The 18254-nt window shown below is 43.1% G+C and overlaps 1 protein-coding gene across 1 annotated transcript in view; it reads right to left on the bottom strand.

Moving 5' to 3' along the window:
• SIK2 (salt inducible kinase 2) overlaps window positions 1-13263 on the bottom strand; it is an 80529-nt gene extending 67266 nt beyond the window's left edge. Inside the window, 3 exon segments of the mRNA XM_082200940.1 lie at window positions 1439-1555; window positions 12640-12852; window positions 12855-13263. Of these exon segments, the coding sequence (XP_082057066.1) occupies window positions 1439-1555; window positions 12640-12852; window positions 12855-13127 (603 nt within the window). The 5' untranslated portion in view covers window positions 13128-13263.
• Window positions 13264-18254: the final 4991 nt, after the last annotated feature.

Below are 18254 nucleotides of genomic sequence, written 5' to 3'. Positions count from 1 at the left end.
GTAGATTGTACTACTGTATTGAATTCTAATTGGCTGTGATCACACATCACATTACATACAGTGGTACCTCAGGATGCGAACAGGATCCGTTCCAGAGCCCCGTTCGCATCCCGAAGTGAATGTAACCCATGTCCGCGTGTCTGTGCATGCCACATTTTGGCGCCTCTGCGCATGCGTGTGACGTCATTTTGACGGTCTGTGCATGCGCGCGTGGCGAAACCTAGAATTAACGTGCTCCGTTACTTCCGGGTCGCAGCGGAGCACAACCCGAATTTGCCTAACCCGAAGCGTATTCAACCCGAGGTATGACTGTAATAGCAGATGCAAGCAAGCTGTGGGTTTGTACACGCTGCTCAAAATTCCTGCTTCACTCTTCCCCTACCTTGGCTTACAGCTTGCAGTTTGGAGAGAAACAAACCACAAGCCTGGGTTAGGTGACACAACAAGCCATAGCTTGTGGTCTGTTGCTCCCCGTGTGGCATGGCCAGGAATAGGAATAGTGTGAAGAGGGCACTTTTAAGCAGTGTGCAGAAGCATGCTACTTATTCTCAGTAAATATAACTATGGTTTGACATAGGCATATGCAACTATTTTCTGCCAGAGAACCAGATCACATTGCAGCCAACCCTCCATGGGCCACGTCTGATGAATGGGTGAGGTCACCCTTTTGACATCATCAGGTGACTCTGACCCCCAGGCAAAAACAGGGTGGCTTCCCTTTGGCACCAAAGTTAAACAGCACTGATTGCAAGCTGAGCTCAGAAAGGAACAATCAGTAACTGTAGGGTACATTCTTAATTGTTCCTTTGCAAGTACAGCTTGCATTCGCACTGTTTCACTTTGGCTAGACATCAGATTCACTTGGAGCTCCTGACTGCGATGGGCAAACCTGGCCATTGTCACAGAAGCATTCAGGTCAAATTGCATATTTCATAACAAACAGGATGCTATAAAAGATGAAATAATTCTGACCCATCTGGACCTGGCCTTATGGTGGCTATGAGAGAGGCAGTATCATCAAGTGGCTGAACTTCCACACTAAACATATTCCCTGCACTCTAACTTAAAACCTACTGGGTGTCTGTTCCTGTCAACAAGGGTCTTGGGCTGACTGGGGAATCTGCCAGATGTCTAGCTTTCCTTGTCTGTGGCTGTTCAAGTTAATGGGAGTTCAGTCCCTGTGAATTAATGAATTATTCAAAACCATTATGATGTCATTGTTCACAAACAACCAAGTAAAAACCTCATCTCATATATACCGATTTTTAATTATTTCCAGATTTATAAACCTGCCAGATTTATAAAACTGCCACATAAAAACTCCAACCAACAGCAACAAGATAAAACTTACAATACAGGACTTCATGGGACACAGCGCTTAATTCTCACAAACTCAAACCCTTAACATGAAGGTTTAGCAGAGAATATAGCTACGTACCTGATAAAGCTTGATAATGTGTGGGTGGTCCAACATTTTCATTATCTGCACTTCACGATAAATTTTCTCCAGGTTCACCGAATCTAGCTGGGATTTGTCAATGATTTTTATTGCCACCTAGAACCAATTACAAGAAGAATTTTAAAAGTTGGCTTTGCCAAACCAGGTCAAAAAGGCAGTATATAGGTTATGACCCAATTTTTTCTTTATTTTTTCTAAGAGAACTACAGTGTTATACTCACAAAACAAAGTATTTTGGAGGGAATTTGAAAATACTCTTAACATGTTAGCGCGCAGGTGCTCAACACTTCCTTTGTAACAGAAAGAGCAAGTTCAGACACTTGGCCAGAACTTTAGTAAAACATGATTACATTTTATTATACACAGGAGAGTCTACTTTCACATTTTATGCTAAAGAGGAACAAGGTGTTTCAAAACAAACAGGACCCCAATAGGAAAGTCCCGAGGGCCAGGATGCCATGGAAATGAAGATCTCTATAGCATTTTCCCTGTGCCATTCCATTCTATCTGTTGCTTTCTAGTAATAGATATGAACAGAATTTTGCACTTTGTCTTGATGTTGTCTGAACCAACTTTGCAAAAACTCATAATGTTAAAGCAACTTCAAACCATGGTTCAACATCCTGGCTTGTTCCAAAGCAGATATCTATCGTGGCCCAGTTCAGACAAACCAGGAAACCGTAGTTAAGAAAGGCTGTAGCATGTGCCTTTGCAAAGGCAAAAAGACTTGCACACATTTTGGCTGAAGAAGGCAATATATGATCATTCACAAGTGAATAATAGATATTGCAACTCATTCTGCAACCTCAAGGCCGCTTTGAATTAGTGCTCCTTGAGTAGCAGTCCACAGGCTAAATAAGAAATCATTACTTATTGGGGGCTGTTGCAGGTTGGGGGTGGGGTGGGACCACAATCAACAAACCAAAAGCTACTTGGCACATGCAAGTTTTCCTAAGGTAGCTTTTTGCATCCCAGCCAAATTGCTTAGAAGCTTGTTCCCACTAGTAATAGACAACTTGATTTTTTTAAAAAAAAATCTCGTGTGCCTACTCTATTAATGAACCCCCATGTACTAACCCCCCAATAGATGTTGTTGAATACAAAAATACAATTTAAGCAGAAATTCACATAGTATTTCATATTTAGTACAAAAACAAAATCAGTGTAGTTTGAATTATTGCATACACCTTATTTTAACTGTGATTAATGTCTCATACATAAAGTAATTTATAACCACACTGTTAGGACTTGAGAATAAGCTCTCCTTAGGGAAACTCACCCCACTTAAATACAGCTCAGCTTATCTACAGTGTGGGCAGGTTGTTGTTTTTGGTTGTTATTACTGCACATATTTTTGAGTTTTTCTATTGTAAACAGCCCTGTGATCTTTGGATGAAGGGAAGTATAGAAATTTAATTAATAATAATGATGATTAAAAAACACACTCTAGTTTTGGGCTTGCAAAACCCCAATTCTCAGGCAATGGTGTGGAAGGAGTTATAAAGAAATGCAGTAATGAGTTCACAGATACATTTCAAATGCAAATGAATGTGTGAATGTGCAACTGAAAATACTACATGGATCAGTGGACAATCTTGATTCAGTGCCTGAGCTGAATGACCTCTGAAAAACTGTAGAAATGGTTACCAACAACATATACAAGCATGGCACAAAATCTTTGTGGCATGGAATTGGTTTGATATGGAAAGCATGGAGACTACAAAATTGGACAAAGATGTATTCTCAGCAGTCCCTTCAACAGAAGAAAACCTTCTTCTGGCAGGATTCACCCAAGCTGAAGGATCTTTCAGAATCACTGTCATTTGTTATGATGTTTAAATATTAAGAACCTACTGGGTTGTGGGGTGTGTGTTAATTTGCATTTTGTGTTTCTACTTTTTCCATTTATTCCTATATGCCTACTTTTTTCCATTATATGCCCCAAGCATTTGAGAAGGTGCAGAGCAGAAGACTGAAGAAAAAGGAATGATTCTTGATTGCTTGAATGTTCTGTGTTTGTATTAAGTTGTTTCTTCTCCAGTGGACATCTATTTTGATTGCTGTGTGGCCCTTGCTATTACGATATACCATATCATCTGGAATGATCTCAAACTGCTATATTAAATAATACATTTTGTTTTAAGGAGCACGCAGGATCCTGATTCAGTGCAGGCCTTGATCTAGAAATGGATCTTCAGGTCTCTTATAATCTTACAAATCTACTATGAAATCTTCTTGATCTAAGATCTCTATGAGCATGTTGGAGAGATCAACTTCCCCGTAGCAGTATAATCACAGCAAATTTAGTTGCATACCCACAGCAAATTAAGAAGACTTCACTCACTGAATTTAGACAACTATCTGGTCCTATATAGAGACCTATATCTTCCCATATATATGTGAAGTGCTACAACTTATAATAAATGACTTAAGTGACCATGTAACCAGAGTTTAAAGCTCCAACTCTGCATCAAGCTGCTTAAAGCTTCTATTTTCTTTGTTTAAGACCAAACAGGCATTCAGGAAAAGTGAATGTCAACACTCTTTTGAAGAGGAATTAAACCCCCACTTCCTTTGTTTACCCAATAGATAACTAACCTGTGAAAATGTCACAAAGTATCATTAAGATTAGCAATGCTTTTAAAGAAGGGTGAAAGACTGATGAATCATTGAAACATAAAAACTTACTAGAAACAGAAGCTAGTAGAATTTTTATCCTTCCTAGACACCTCAGCTGCCATGCAAGTGTATAAAGCAGGGGTCAGCAACCCGCGGCTCCGGAGCCGCATGTGGCTCTTTTACACCTTTGCCGCGGCTCCGGGGCGGATACTAGCGAGGGGAGGAGGCGCATTGTGCGCCCCAACACTTCCCACTGTGACGGGCGCTGTACTGGCTGTGACGTCGCATGGGGGCGGTGGGTGCATTAGTCACGCACCGTTCTGACGTCACCTTCCCGCCCGCTACATTGTAAGGGGCATGTACGCTGGTCACTGCATTGAAAGGGGGCGTGTATGCTGGTCACTGTTTTGAAGGGGAGTGAAGAACACACACACACACAAAAAGGTAACTTGTTAATTGAATGTTTATTTCTATGAGGAGGAGTAATTCTGAGGGGTCAAACAAAGAAATAATTTTAAAAAGTGACAAAAATGTTATTTTTATAATGACGAGTTTTGCGGCTCCCAGTTTTTTTTCTTCGGAAACGGGTCCAAGTGGCTCTTTTTGTCTTAAAGGTTGCAGACCCCTGGTATAAAGGTACATTAAGCTACATAGTCCTATTAAAAACAATATGGAGTCAGATATTGTCAACAGTCAGGCAAGGCACTGACTGTCTCTGGGAGCTCAAGTAGAGATCTTTTCCAGTCCTGCTACTATTGTGCTACTAAAGAACATTTTAATTAAACTAAAATCTGGGGGCATCCTCATCTCTCACCCATACACCACTCTTCTTTTTGCTCACTCATTCAGAAAGCAGGAATTCTTCTTATCCCACCCCAGCCATGCTATGACACCGCAACGGATTTTGAGATTGCAGGTACATCTGTCTTGCAAGTCAAGGGTATTCATCGATAATCACCCTCTTCATCATGCATAAAACCATGCAGCAGCATTGACTTCAAAGTGGTTACAAGCCAAGGAGGGACTCAGAAGGCAAACACAACCATTTCTTCTTGTAACTTTGGAAGCAGCTCCTGGCTACAAGGAAAACAAATCCTGATTGAGCAAAAAGCTTAATTATTTATAAATGTTTGGCACAACAGTTTCTTTTGCTACAGCCTGATATTTCCTGAAGTGGCAAAAGGATATGTCTATGTTCTCTATAATGTTTAAGAATCAAACTCTAAGAAGATGTGGTGTCTTCAGAACATTTCTCCAAGAGCCCATCTAGCTTGAAACAGTACAAAATAACTAGCTGATGGCAGAAACTTCAAATCAGGTTAACTCCCAAAGAGGTGACCACAAGTTTAAGCTACAATTTAGAAAGCTGATTAAGTACAAAGGAGAAGTTCGGGTTGGGGAGGCACTACAAAACTGAAATCCAGTTTAAAAAGTGGTCGGGCAGCTCAGCAAGGATCAAAATTGCTGAAAAAGAAGAACATATCGTGACTTGGCAATCATAGCTGATCTGTCCAAATGCATTTGAGTTGTATTTCAATTGTTCTTTATTTCAATTTAATAAAAAGGAAGATCTTCCTTTTCCTTGCATTTATTTGTGGCCAAGAGCACAATGAAACTCCAGGAAGAACCTCCAGAATAGAGACCACATTTTTAAAAGTGTGGAAATACCTGCAATTTTCCTGTAAACTTGGTTCCAGATTGACAAGTGCTAATCCATCTTGCTGCTACTCCCTCATTCTCTCCATGCTATGGATATCTGCTAGTAATATAACCTTTCCAAACAATGATGAAATAAATTTGAAGGTCTGTAAGCTATACAGTTCCAAGAAAATTAGTTTTCAGTAAGTCAACCAAGTTACTTCCCTAACTTTCACTTATTTCCTCTAATTCTGAAACATGAGAAGGGAGGGGAAAACTGCATACATTCTGTTGTAGTTCTAGTCTTCACTGTCAAATTTTTTTTACAGAACACTTTGTCACCAACACTGTAGTTGTGGATTGTTAATGCTACATTTCAAAAGTTCATAGTGTTTTGGTCCGCTTCTGATTTCTTTTGAGAATGATTTTAAGATATCCTTGAATATAATAATTTTTCAGCCTTAATAAAGCAGCAAAAGTTAGGAAGCAAAACTTATGCCAGTTATGAGAAACACAGTACCACATGCTTGAACCATAGCAGTCTAGTCTACCCAATCTAAATACAATTCACCACTGTTAATACTTCTTTTGAATATGCATACTAAATCTTTGTTCACAGAAATTTATCAACATGATTATCATAGGAGTTTTGCCCGAATCTATTTCCTTCTCTTGTTTTGGTTCCTCTCACTTGTAGAGGCAAACCAAAGCATATAGCTTCTGTATCTTTGCAACCCTAATTGCCACACACCTCTGTGCCATAACCAAAATGTGCCTCTTTCTAGAGATGCTGTGACAGCTGCAAATGGTAACATACAGATAGGAAGAAAAAACTGCAACCCACTGCAAAACATTAAAGTAGTGACCACCATCCATCAAGATACTGGGTAGATGAAACCAACACTGATTTATCAGGCAATTTCTATGTTCTTAATAATAATAATAATACAGTATGCACTAAATACTTGAAACAGAAACATTATCTCAAAGGGGCTTCCTGCATTGCGGAAAGCAGAACTGGGAGTGGGGAGATAAAGCGGAGCCATGCATGGTTTTATACAATCCTCTCTCACCAATCCAGCTGTACCAGCAGAGCTCATGAATCCCTCAAGTTGCTTACCATACTTTTCCATGTATAAGACACCCCTGTGTATATCAGGTTGTCAAGAAAAGTCATGAGACAAGGTGATCAAGTTCCATTTTAGCAGAATTTTAAAGTATGGAATTATAAAAAGGAAAGCTGAAGAAAATAATTTCAAAAAACTACCACCAGGATGGCATAACATTGTAATCTCTTGACTTAACATCAGAAACAGAGGTGAATTTCTTATTTGAAATTTGAACAAGGTGCATGGCTGTCAGCATGAAGGAATGCCATTTGAATTTATGATCCCCTTTAGCAACAGAAAGCTTCTTTACAAACATCTATTTTTGCACATTTTACGCTCTGAGCCCTGTTGTGTCCAACAACTACAACTACAGAAGCCAAAATTGGTTCTTTCCATTCATACATCAATCTCTGGCTACTCATGCATCCTTGCTGTATTTGACACTTTCTGTGCAATGTCCTGTAGGTTACTGCCAAATCCAATCTTATTATTGACAGATATTAAATATAGTGCCAGGTATTTACATAAAAATTGCAAGTGCTCAGAGAGGTGTTTTTATTAATGGATCTTGCAGTCTCCAAGTAAAGTTATTTACAATGTAACATTTTTCATTATTTTCAGCAAACGTTGAAACCTCCCCTAACAACATTACATTGGTACACTAGACAAAAAAATGGGTCAAAAATCAAGCAGGGAATAATTTGTACAAAATTACCTAGCAGTCACTACAATGTAATATGGAAAGTGCAACCCAAAGTGAATGAATTAAGTGAATAAAGCATTATGTATTAAAGGCATTAAAAACTCGCTAGTTTTCATCTGTTTCTACCTACAGAACATAATGCTGTAATTAAGTTAGCCTTCCCACCAACTTTACTTAAAAAATGTAAGTAGTTTCTCAACTGTTTGGGTCCTTCAGAAAACATAAGCAAAAATGCTAGGAACACAAACAGCTATAAAGATGCATAAAACCAGCCAAGGTACTAGCCTCTATTAGGAACAAACTTTTCAGTTGCTTAAATAAAATCTAGCATGTTTTAGATACTTTAATAAAATCCCACAAAAACTACTTCAGTCATTCATTTAATACTTAACCAAGCTACCTATTTATCCAATAAACTGTAATTACGTGTACCCTCTGCTTTTCCCCCTTGAGACTTGCATCTTCTTTAATGTGTAGTTTGCATTCAAAAAGATTCTCATGGCCTTAATTTAGTACACAGACAGAATGATTCATATGATTGGGAGGTAAAATAGAACTGACTCCAGGTCAAAGGAACTAAGTTTTGTGATCTTTCCAAAATAGATGGGAGCTTAGCACTCTGAGGTTTGACTTTTGTGATTTCCAAAAAGATAAATAGCAAACCCAGCGTCCAGAATTGCTATCATTCTCATCCAAGGTATAACTACCGAAGAGTTGAGACAACTAAATGGGCAGCATGTACCACCTCCCCACTTCCAAGATGCAGTCATGGAATGAGCCAAGGGCATGCTGCCAGGGATGTCTGCATGAAAAATGGACTAAGAGCAAAGGCAGTAAAGTTTGACAAGGTATCCCAGCATGTTTTGCCTTGAGAGTTCTTCTGAGAAGTAGAAAAATAAACTCTCATTCATTCTTCTGGTTGCAGAAAAACTGACAGGTGCCAACATTATGCCAGGCCTGGGCTAGCTTCTTAACCTCATTTGCTGCTGGAATGAAAAAAAGGGACAAAGGAAGTTACGCTTCCCCATCACATTCCCAGTTACTGGAAAGGAAATGACTGTGGTTGAGGCTACAAGGACAATAGCAGAGTTCAGTTATACCACTGAAGATCAAAATCAGCTGAGAGAAAGGGACAAGATACCCTGCTAGGAAATCTTCCTGAGTGCCGGGAATCATTCTGATCAGTTTGCTAGGCCAGTGTTTCCCAAACGTTTTTGGGCAACGGCACACCTGTTTACCGGAAAATAATCTCGCGGCACACCACCATTAAAGCCCCGCCCCGTGACGTCAGCGCGCAGCGTCACGCCGGGAGGGACGCACAAAAGTGAACGTTTTTTCCCTTCCCCTTGCCGGGGTGGGAGGAGGCAGCAGAGCGAGGGACGGCGGCAGCTGAGGCGGCGGCGGCTGTTGTGGTGGTGGCGGCGATAGCGGGCGGAGGAGGAGCCGTCGCCGGGAGTTGCTGCTGCTGCTGCTGTTGCTGCTGCTGCCCGGACATGCCGGCCTCCTCCTCCTCCTCCGCTGTCTCGCGCTCCTCCCTTTTGCGCGCGCTGCCCCGCCGCTCGGCACCACCACCGCGGAGCCGCCCCCGGCTCGACGCGGATCCTCGCCGCCGCCGCCTCTCGCCGCCCGACTCGCCCGCCTCCCTCCCACGGCACACCAGCCGGTGTCTCACGGCACACTAGTGTGCCGCAGAACACCAGTTGGGAAACACTGTGCTAGGCACACGACTGACCTTGTTACCTCATTGTGCTCAGGAACTCCCTTCTTTTTTAAAAAGCCATTTTTTCATACCACATCCTACATACTAATCCCCCTTGTTTTAAATTACAACAGCCTTTCTCTGCTACAACCCACCCCAACTCACTTCTCAGGTAAACGTCTATGTCCCCTCTTCTTCCTCCCCATATTTATGCCTACAATTATAATAAAACTGCCTTTTCTTTGGGTGCAGCCTCCCTTCCAATCCCAAATTTCATAAAGGGAAAATATAATCATGTTCACCATGTGATGCCTAAATACCAGTTCCTGCTTCCCAATGGCCTTATTAGACCCTTTCCCCCAACTCCAGTCATTGAAGCCACTGCCCATTTGCAAATAACCACCTCAAAATTAGCACAGCCATGTCCTTCTGAGACAGAGTCCCTTTTAGACGTGTCAACCATTTTCAGAATACTCCAACCCACCCTGCACAACAAGGAAGACTGCCATCTCTCTTTCTCTCTCTAATCACACTTTCTTGGGGGCTCAGATGTTGTTGAACTACAACTCCCATCACCCCAGCTAGCAAGGCCAGAGCTCAGGGATGATGGGAGTTGTAGTCCAACACAGGCTGCGAACCGCTGCATGGGTAGGCAAACTAAGACCCGGGGGTCGGATCTGGCCCAATCACCTTCTAAATCCGGCCTGCGGATGGTCCGGGAATCAGCGTGTTTTTACATGAGTAGAATGTGTGCTTTTATTTAAAATGCATTTCTGGGTTATTTGTGGGGCATAGGAATTCGTTCATTTCCCCCCAAAAATATAGTCCGGCCCCACAAGGTCTGAGGGACAGTGGACCAGCCCCCTGCTGAAAACGTTTGCTGACTCCTGCTCTAAACCCTTGATGCCATGCTCCATTATCGCCTATTAGCCTTCTTCTCTGGATACATTTTGTTTAGTTTTTACTTTGAGGAAGCACCCTCCACTTATCACCCTGTTATGAACAACCTTTATCACCTACTTTTGAGGATCAGGTCTCCTGTGGGAGGATATTTCAGAGTGCCATGAGACATAAACTGACTCCACCACCCTTTCCATATTGCCCAGGCTCATTTCCTGGACAAAATGATCAAGGTCCGAAGAAAGCTTGGGGGGGGGGGGTTGACACTCCTACCACAACTTCCTCTAAAAGACCACCCATGGAGACTATGTTTCAAGAACACACCAACAAGCACTTCCTTTGATATAATGGTCCATTCTCCAAGGTAAGAGGAAAGCGAAGATCATCCTCCTAGTGAAAATCTCGCTTTATCACAAAAACCTCTTTTCCAGGGTGTGGTTCTTCTTTCTGAAGGGGCAGGCCATGACAAGCAAACACCTCTTGATTTAAATGGGGGGGGGCTTTATAAGGAGACATCCCTTTTGTATCACCACCACACATACCTTCTCAGAACTATGTCCTGCAGCATTAATGAAGCCAGCATCCTTCTCATGTGTGTATACCTGGAAGAAGTACATTTTGGAAGGGGTGTGTGGGAAGTATACTTGTGGGGATGCACCTTCTCTAGTGAAGGAAATGTTCCTTTTAGGAAACCCAAGACTGCCTTTTATTAGGCTGGCTTTCATTTCGTTACTAAACTGCCCCCTTCCCTCGCAACATTTCTAGCATCATTTTAACGTAATACTTTCTAAAGTGGTGAGATGGGAAGGAGGGAGAACCCTGCTGCTTGCTTTTTATTATTTACTTGAAAAATGTATACACTACCTTTTAAGGTAAAGCCCTCCCAAGGCAGCTAATAAATTATAATTAATGCAGTATGAAACAAATTTTAAACTACTGTACATACAAAATGATTCAATTACAAAACTAAAAGCAGCAGCCGTTTAGAATCTCGTCACATATTTAGAAAAATGAAGACTGAAACAAAAAAAGTTTTAAAGGTATGTTAAAAGCTAACATACATATTTCTTTCACAAGCAAGCTCGAGACATATGGGGCCACCACTACAAGTGCCCCATCACTAGCTGATGGACCTTGATGACAGGCCTGGAAGCAACCTTAATGCCCAGGCAGCTAATATAGGAGCAGGCTTGGGACTAGGTTATGGCTTTAAATGTAAAATGCAGCACTTTAGAGCCCATAAATAAGTAACCCAAGATAACTGGTATAGTATCAGTCTAGTATGCTTTGACTGCCATCCCTCCCACCCACCCCGACGTTCTTGCAGCTGCATTCTGTACTTGTCGAAGTTTCTGAGTGTCTTTAAACACAGCCCTAGGAATTGTGCATTAGTCGGGATATAGGCAAAACATGTGTAACTGTTAAGGTTTGCTTTCTCCAGGTATGGTTGCAACTGGAAGCCAGCCTAAGCTGGTAAAAAGGCACCCCTAGTCACTGGCAGGATCCAAGCTCCCAGTGACAGTACCAAGTACTGTACAAGAGAACCCCTAAACCACATACTTGATGTTTCAGGGGGAATGCGGCCCCATCCCAAACTGGCTGCATATCTCCATCCAGATCAGCAAATTTCCCACCCCACACTGCCTCTCTCTTTATCCTAATTCAGCTTCAACTAGGCCACCTGCATCCATTCCAAGACAGCCTCCCCCTAGGGCTTGCAGGTAGAGAAGAGGGGTAAGGCTGTGTGTCATCTGCATAGGAATGACATTTAGCCTGAACCTCATGATGACTTCCCCCACCAATGGTTTCTTGCAGATGTTAAAGATGACAGAGAAACAGGACACAACCTTGAGGCACCCCAAAGGGCAAGGCCATGAAGTGGAAAAGAAGCTCCCAGAGCACCCACCCACCCAAAGACTTTAGTACTTTTAGAAAAAGGAATGGGGGGGGGGGAAGGAAAAATACTGCCTCTTTCCTCTTGTTAATATTTGTATTATGGGCCACCCCCAAAAAAGGACCCACCACAATCCTTTCCCCTTTCCCGGAATCCACATTATTATAGTTTCCCAAGGAGAAAAGACACATGGATGCAGAAAGAAAGGGGGAGAAAAAAGAGCATTTACCTTTCTTTCATCAGCACACCTCAAGGAGAAGGGGGTGGGGAAGAGGGAAAGCAGGAGATTGATAGAAATGCTCCCCCCCCCTCTACCCGTGGTTGGAGAGAAGGAAGAAAATAAGGCGGGACACAGCTCGATCCCCTTCAAACATAACCTCCACCAAGGGGGAAAATAGAGAAACGCCCCCTTGGTTGGAAGAAGAATGGGGCGCCCGCGTTCACACGTTATCCTCACCCAACACGCGTGTTGTTCAGGGGGGAAAATCTTCTCCCCCTTCTCAACCGTGCCAGAGAAAGGTGAGGGTGGGGGGCTCGCTATGCCCACCTCCCTTCTCTCTCTCACCCCCCCCCCGCCACGACCGCGCTCCCCTTTTCCTCTCAGGCGCCTCTCCCCACCTCGCTCCGCGTGATGCGGTGCCGGCCCAGCTTGACCACGGCGAAGTTGCCCTTGCCCAGGGTGCCCTCGATCTCGTAGAAGCCGACGCGGACGGGGCCCGACCCTCCGCGGGGCGGCTGCAAGAGCAGCGCCGCGGCAGCAGCAGGGGGAAGCCGCCGGGGCTCGGCCATCACCATGCTGCCCGGGCGGCTCCCCGCTCCTCCTCGCCGCCGCCACCTCCTCCTCCTCCTGCCGCCGGGGCTGCTTCCCCGCTCCTTCCCCTCCGCCTCTCCCTCTCGCTCTTTCCCTCACGAAGGACTGAGCAGCCGCCACTGAAGCCCGGCGCCCTCCCAGCCGCCGCCGCGCTTGGCTCCTCCCCCTTGGCTCCGCCCAGGCTCCGCGCGTCACGGCGCGCGTCATCGGAGAGGGAGGGGGCGCGCGTCGCCGCGGCAACCGGAGCCAACCGCGGGCGAATGTTCCAACGGCCATCTCCTCTCCCACCCGCCATCGCTCTCTATCCTCCCGCCGCGCGCGCGCGCCACTTCTCAGTTCAGGGGGCCGTTCCCGCCAATGGGGGGGGGGAGGGGGAAAATCCCCATCAACCCCCGCGCGATACTTGAGGGGCTTTCCTGCCACCTCCCCCCCTTTTTTGCCTTCCCGTTTGTGGGGCTGCGCGAGGTGTTATCGCCTCTCTCAAACTGTGCTTTAGCACCGAGCACCCCTCGCTGTGCCATAAGCATCAGGAGAAGCGGCTCTGGCTTTAAAAATGGGGGGGGGGGCAGGCGCTCTTTTTTTGACATTGATAACTTCTCTCCCCAGTTCCTTATCGAGTCGTCCTGCGAGGGACCGTTTTTCTTCGCCAGCCACGTCATTTTACCACACGTTCACAGAAAACGCGGTTTGCCTCGCGTTTTACCTCACGTTCTCTGATATAATTTTGCTGCACGCATTTCGCACCTGATGCGTGTGGTCACCATCTCCCTCGCCGCTTGGCACAATGGGAGGGCAAATTTTGTGACGCGAAAGATTAGTTTCGTTGTTCCCTTTCAATACCGAAATGTTTGAATATGGTGAGCTTCATAACATCAGAAGAGCCTCACTGGATCAAGCTAATGGCCTGCCTGATAAATGTGCCCAATGTACTTTTATGGACACATTTTGGTGCATAGCCATTCTACAGAGGGAGAAGATTCTTTCTCTTCTACTGTTTCCCTCACAGTGAGATGCTTTAGTTTGCCCTAATGAAGTTGGAAACTTTGTTTTGTCCTGATTAAGATTTTCGAGTCACCAGGAAAGCTTGTGAATGGGATTCAACTGCATATTGGCAAATTCAGATTGCACAGTGAAAGTGATTCAGTAAACAGCACACCCCGCCCCCCTCAGCCTTTTTGCAGCAAGGAAAGTGATGTTAAAACTGGAAAGTGGGACACTAATTACTAGACATTGATGCCATGTAACCTTGCAAACAGAGGAATGGATGCCCAATAAATTGGGTTGGGTATTGTATATAATCTTGCAAACTTAGTGCAAACAAAACCGGACAAATACTCATTAGGTTGTTTGGAAGTGATCCGTCTGCTTCCATTAAATGGGAATAATAAATAATGCACACAATGAGCTGTTGTTTTTAGGTGTTGTTTTTTTTTTTTGCAAACTATGTGCTGGGTAATCCTGGGTTTCCTTGGAAACATAGATTCCTATATGAGAACTCAAAACTTGCATTTTGTGATATTTTAGTTGACTTGATAAAGGTGCTGCCCTAAGAATGAATTTTAGGTTTCCCCCTCTTAATAAGATCACTCATGGAAGACAACCTTTCCCAATTGCTAAAGTTGTCGGGGGAGGGGGGGAATGGTAAAGCCCAACAGGCCGAGGACCAGTGCCCCATATACTATGCGTGCCCTAGAACCTTCTTCACAACTCTGCAACAAAACCACAGACCAACATCCTAATCTAAAGCAAAATTGCAGACTTGAGGGAGAATAGTTACACCTTAGGAAATGCTTCCTGCATCTATATTGTATTTATACTACAACATAAATACCAACCAGTGGGGCCATGGCATTATGGAAAAGGAGAAGGAGCAGAAGAGGGGTTGTCTGTTTGTGATGCTGAAATATATAACTCTTGTGATATCGCTGACATAGGTCAAAGAGATGATTGCCTAACAAAACCAGTCTCCAAGGTGCCATAGTGTCTTTTATCTTCTGTCTTGATCCTATAATTCCCCCCAATTTACTCCTGGCAGCCGATGGGGACTCCAAACCTACTTGGATGATTGCAAAACCATTCCTAATTATAAGGCAAAACTGAGCTAGCACTTGTTTGGAAGAGATTAGGACAGTCTGGGCATGAGAGGATATTGAGTAATGGAGATATTTCTGCCTTTTAATCCAAAATAAGTAGCTAAAAAGATACTTATTTTGATCCTGCTTTGTTTTAAATCTTAATAACTGTGCAGCACTTACTTTATTGATTTATCATACCCATAATTGTTGAACTAGATGGGAGGGTGATAGATGAACAATGGTATGGTAGCTACTAGCCAGTGCCACCTAAACAGAAAGAGTTGAAGGGTATTTTTGAGTCTGAGTTTTTTTTTAGTTAATATGGAGAGAAGACAAATTCTAGCATAATCCTGTTTCTGGAGATAGAACTAGTATGAGCCAGAGGGCAGACTATATTTTTTGTGGATCCTACAACAATAAATTTAAGTTACTTAGTTTTAACGTGCTTTGGGATGCCTAATTATGTACAGAACCAGGCTACAGTTTGTGTGGCTGATTTTTTTAGCCTCAGTTTCCATAGTAGAAATCATAGTGGTCTATCTTGTGTGACCGTTGTGAGGAGAAAATCTAAATAACTAATAACTACTTTTGAGAGCTTTAGTTCTCATGTTTTTACCCATGTCTGACTTCAAATTCTTCTTTAATCTATCCATGGTCATTACTGCATGGTGTCAAAAGCCTATAATTAATTTGCAAGTGTCAATTTGTTTACATATCTACAACTATGAGCCCTGGACGCTAACAGCAACAACAAAAACCAGCTGGTCAGATAGCAGCTGGAAGTTTTATGTGGGGCAAACTTCAGCTGATGTCCACCTCTGCAACCTCCATTCAACAATGAACCCTTCTGTAAAGGGCTATTTCAGAGGGGATTTGGCACCCAAGATTCTCTGTTTTGTACACTGTGATGACTATGGTCTACCTCCACAGGTGGAAGCAGTATGCCTATGAAAGTCAGTTGTTATGGGGAAAGCGCTGTTGTACTGAGGTCCTTCTTGCGGGCTTCCCATAGATATATAGTTGGCCACTGAGAACACAATACTAAGCCACAAGTCTGATCCAGCAAGCTGTTCTTACACCATATGGATATATGATTATACAGTATAAAAATCTGAATAAATTATAAATTTAGTGTGACATTCCAAGGCATCACAAAGCTGATTTATGGATCTAGTTGTAAAATAAGTCCCTCTACATCAAATTTTAAGCTGAACATTGCCCTGTTTTTTGGTTTTGCTCTTCTCCTTGCCGTCTGGGTACTCCTTCCACCCTTGGTTCAGTGCTCCCAGTTTTGGCAATTCTTGTGACCTGTGATATTTGCCAGAGCTTCTGGCTTCTCTGCTTAACTTCAAGTTTCCCTGATGATTAAACTGACAACTGTTTTAACCCCAGCAAAAGATGTGCTCCCAAGCTAGTCTGCTGCTGAATACAGTCAAATTAACCACTTTCTGGACTCTGGAGCTCAGTAGCCATCCAGTCCAAAGGTTTGGAAGCAAGTATTGTGCCACATCCAGTTCTGGTGTGTTAGTTGTACTATACAATTGGCCTAATGACAGATTCCAAACCGCCACTGTCTCCCATGGATTGCCAAGACTTTACCAGAATAGCCCCTCTTTGGTTTTCTTCTCAGGGTTGAAAAACGCAAGACAAAAAAATGCACATACTGTACAGGTAAAAGAAACCAGAACTGATATGCCTCAGCCATCTCCTAAATTCCACCATACAACTCAAATAATGTTACAGCTGGTTGCCTATTGTCTCTATTGGGTTTTTGTTTTGTTTTGCATATTGAAGAATTTACATTTTCAACAAGCCTTTTGAGTCTGTATCTGTATTGGATTTCAAACTTTTATTGTTAATCGCTTCAGGATGTTTCATGGGTAGCAACAAACAAAAAGGCAGGCAGCCATTTCAGGGAGTTTTTGTACATGATGCCCGTGTTGTAATGGAATCAAAGTGGAGCTCTCTTCTGCCCACTTTTCCCTTAAACGTGGGCTCAGATAATTTTTCATCTGGGCATTTCTGTCAGTACTTATTTTATATGGCTAACATTTGCTTTACTGCCTTCTAGATTTATCCATTCTGAAAAGTTCCGGTGGATGAATGGAAGCTGCTGAATGGAATTAGTCAGCCATCCACCTTCAGAGATGGTTGAGCTAAGCAAGAGCAAGCTAAGAATAGTGCCTCTCATGGTATGATATGGTACCAGATGCTGTACTCTGCTCTTAAACCCATTCATTATCCCTCCTTGCTGTAGTGTTTCATTCATTCACCTGTAATTATTCTTTCATGCTATTAAAGTGACAGAAAAGTTCCTTTAGTAGATTGTCCCCAAACTCAGCTTTTTATGCAATTGTAATACATGCACAACCGCCTTCCCCAAACATCTGCTGTAGATGTGGTGGACCTAGCTAGCTGGCTCCGATGGGAGTTATAATCTCAAACACCCAGAGCCGGGGGGCTCCAGGTTGGGGAAACCTTTGGTGCACATTTTTAGAAACTGATGTCCTTTTATTGGCAGCTAAATCAGCAATAAAAATAGCAGAGCCAACTTTAGCAGGCTGGATGAAATGTTCTTAATGGGTGTGCCCTTTCGTGACAGTGGGGAGGCACAGCTGAGGAAACAGGAAAGATCAAATGATACTTGCAGCAACTTTTTCATGGGAGACAGAAAAGGACCTCCTTTCCACGGGTGTTTTTAATCCCATATAGAATTTACATTTTGCAAACACAGTTCTGCTGCTCAGAACCCTTCACCAGTCAAGTGTGTGGCCTACACTACAGAACGCTCAGGACATTAGTCTCAGCTATGCCAAATCTGAAACAAAGGTGCCCTCTAGTGGTGCACATTTTTTCCTCTTCATACATTATTTTTCTAGTTCTTAGGGTTGAGCATAAATGACCTCCCATAATTCTCCACTCTTATTTGCAGGCAGCAGACTTGGGAGTGGGGGGCATTTTGTGGAATATTTCTGTGTGCACATGCACACAGAAATTTTACAGTTCAGAGGCAGGAAAAGAAGAAGAAACTCCAAATTTTTATCATAATATCCTCATAAATTTCTGCTCCAATCTACTTGGTATGCAGCCTTCAAATAACAAAAACAATACAAGCATGAAAAAGTTGTTTTAAAAGAAGCCTTGAGTACCCAACAATTCCTACACAGATTTTTTAAAAAACAGACACTGCAGCTGCTATTCTTGCAGGTTTCTGATATATACTGTATTTGCATTTCAAGCATACATGCCATCTGCACCTGGCTTCTAAAATACTATCTGTTGCAGAGCCCAATTCCTCTCCCTCTCTTGCTCTCATCTTCATGCTTCTAGCCCTGCTGTTCCTTATG

The sequence above is a fragment of the Podarcis vaucheri genome (genome assembly GCF_965113315.1).
Source record: "Podarcis vaucheri genome assembly, chromosome: 15".
Lineage (NCBI taxonomy): Eukaryota > Metazoa > Chordata > Lepidosauria > Squamata > Lacertidae > Podarcis > Podarcis vaucheri.
This window is presented reverse-complemented; position numbering and strand designations above follow the sequence as displayed.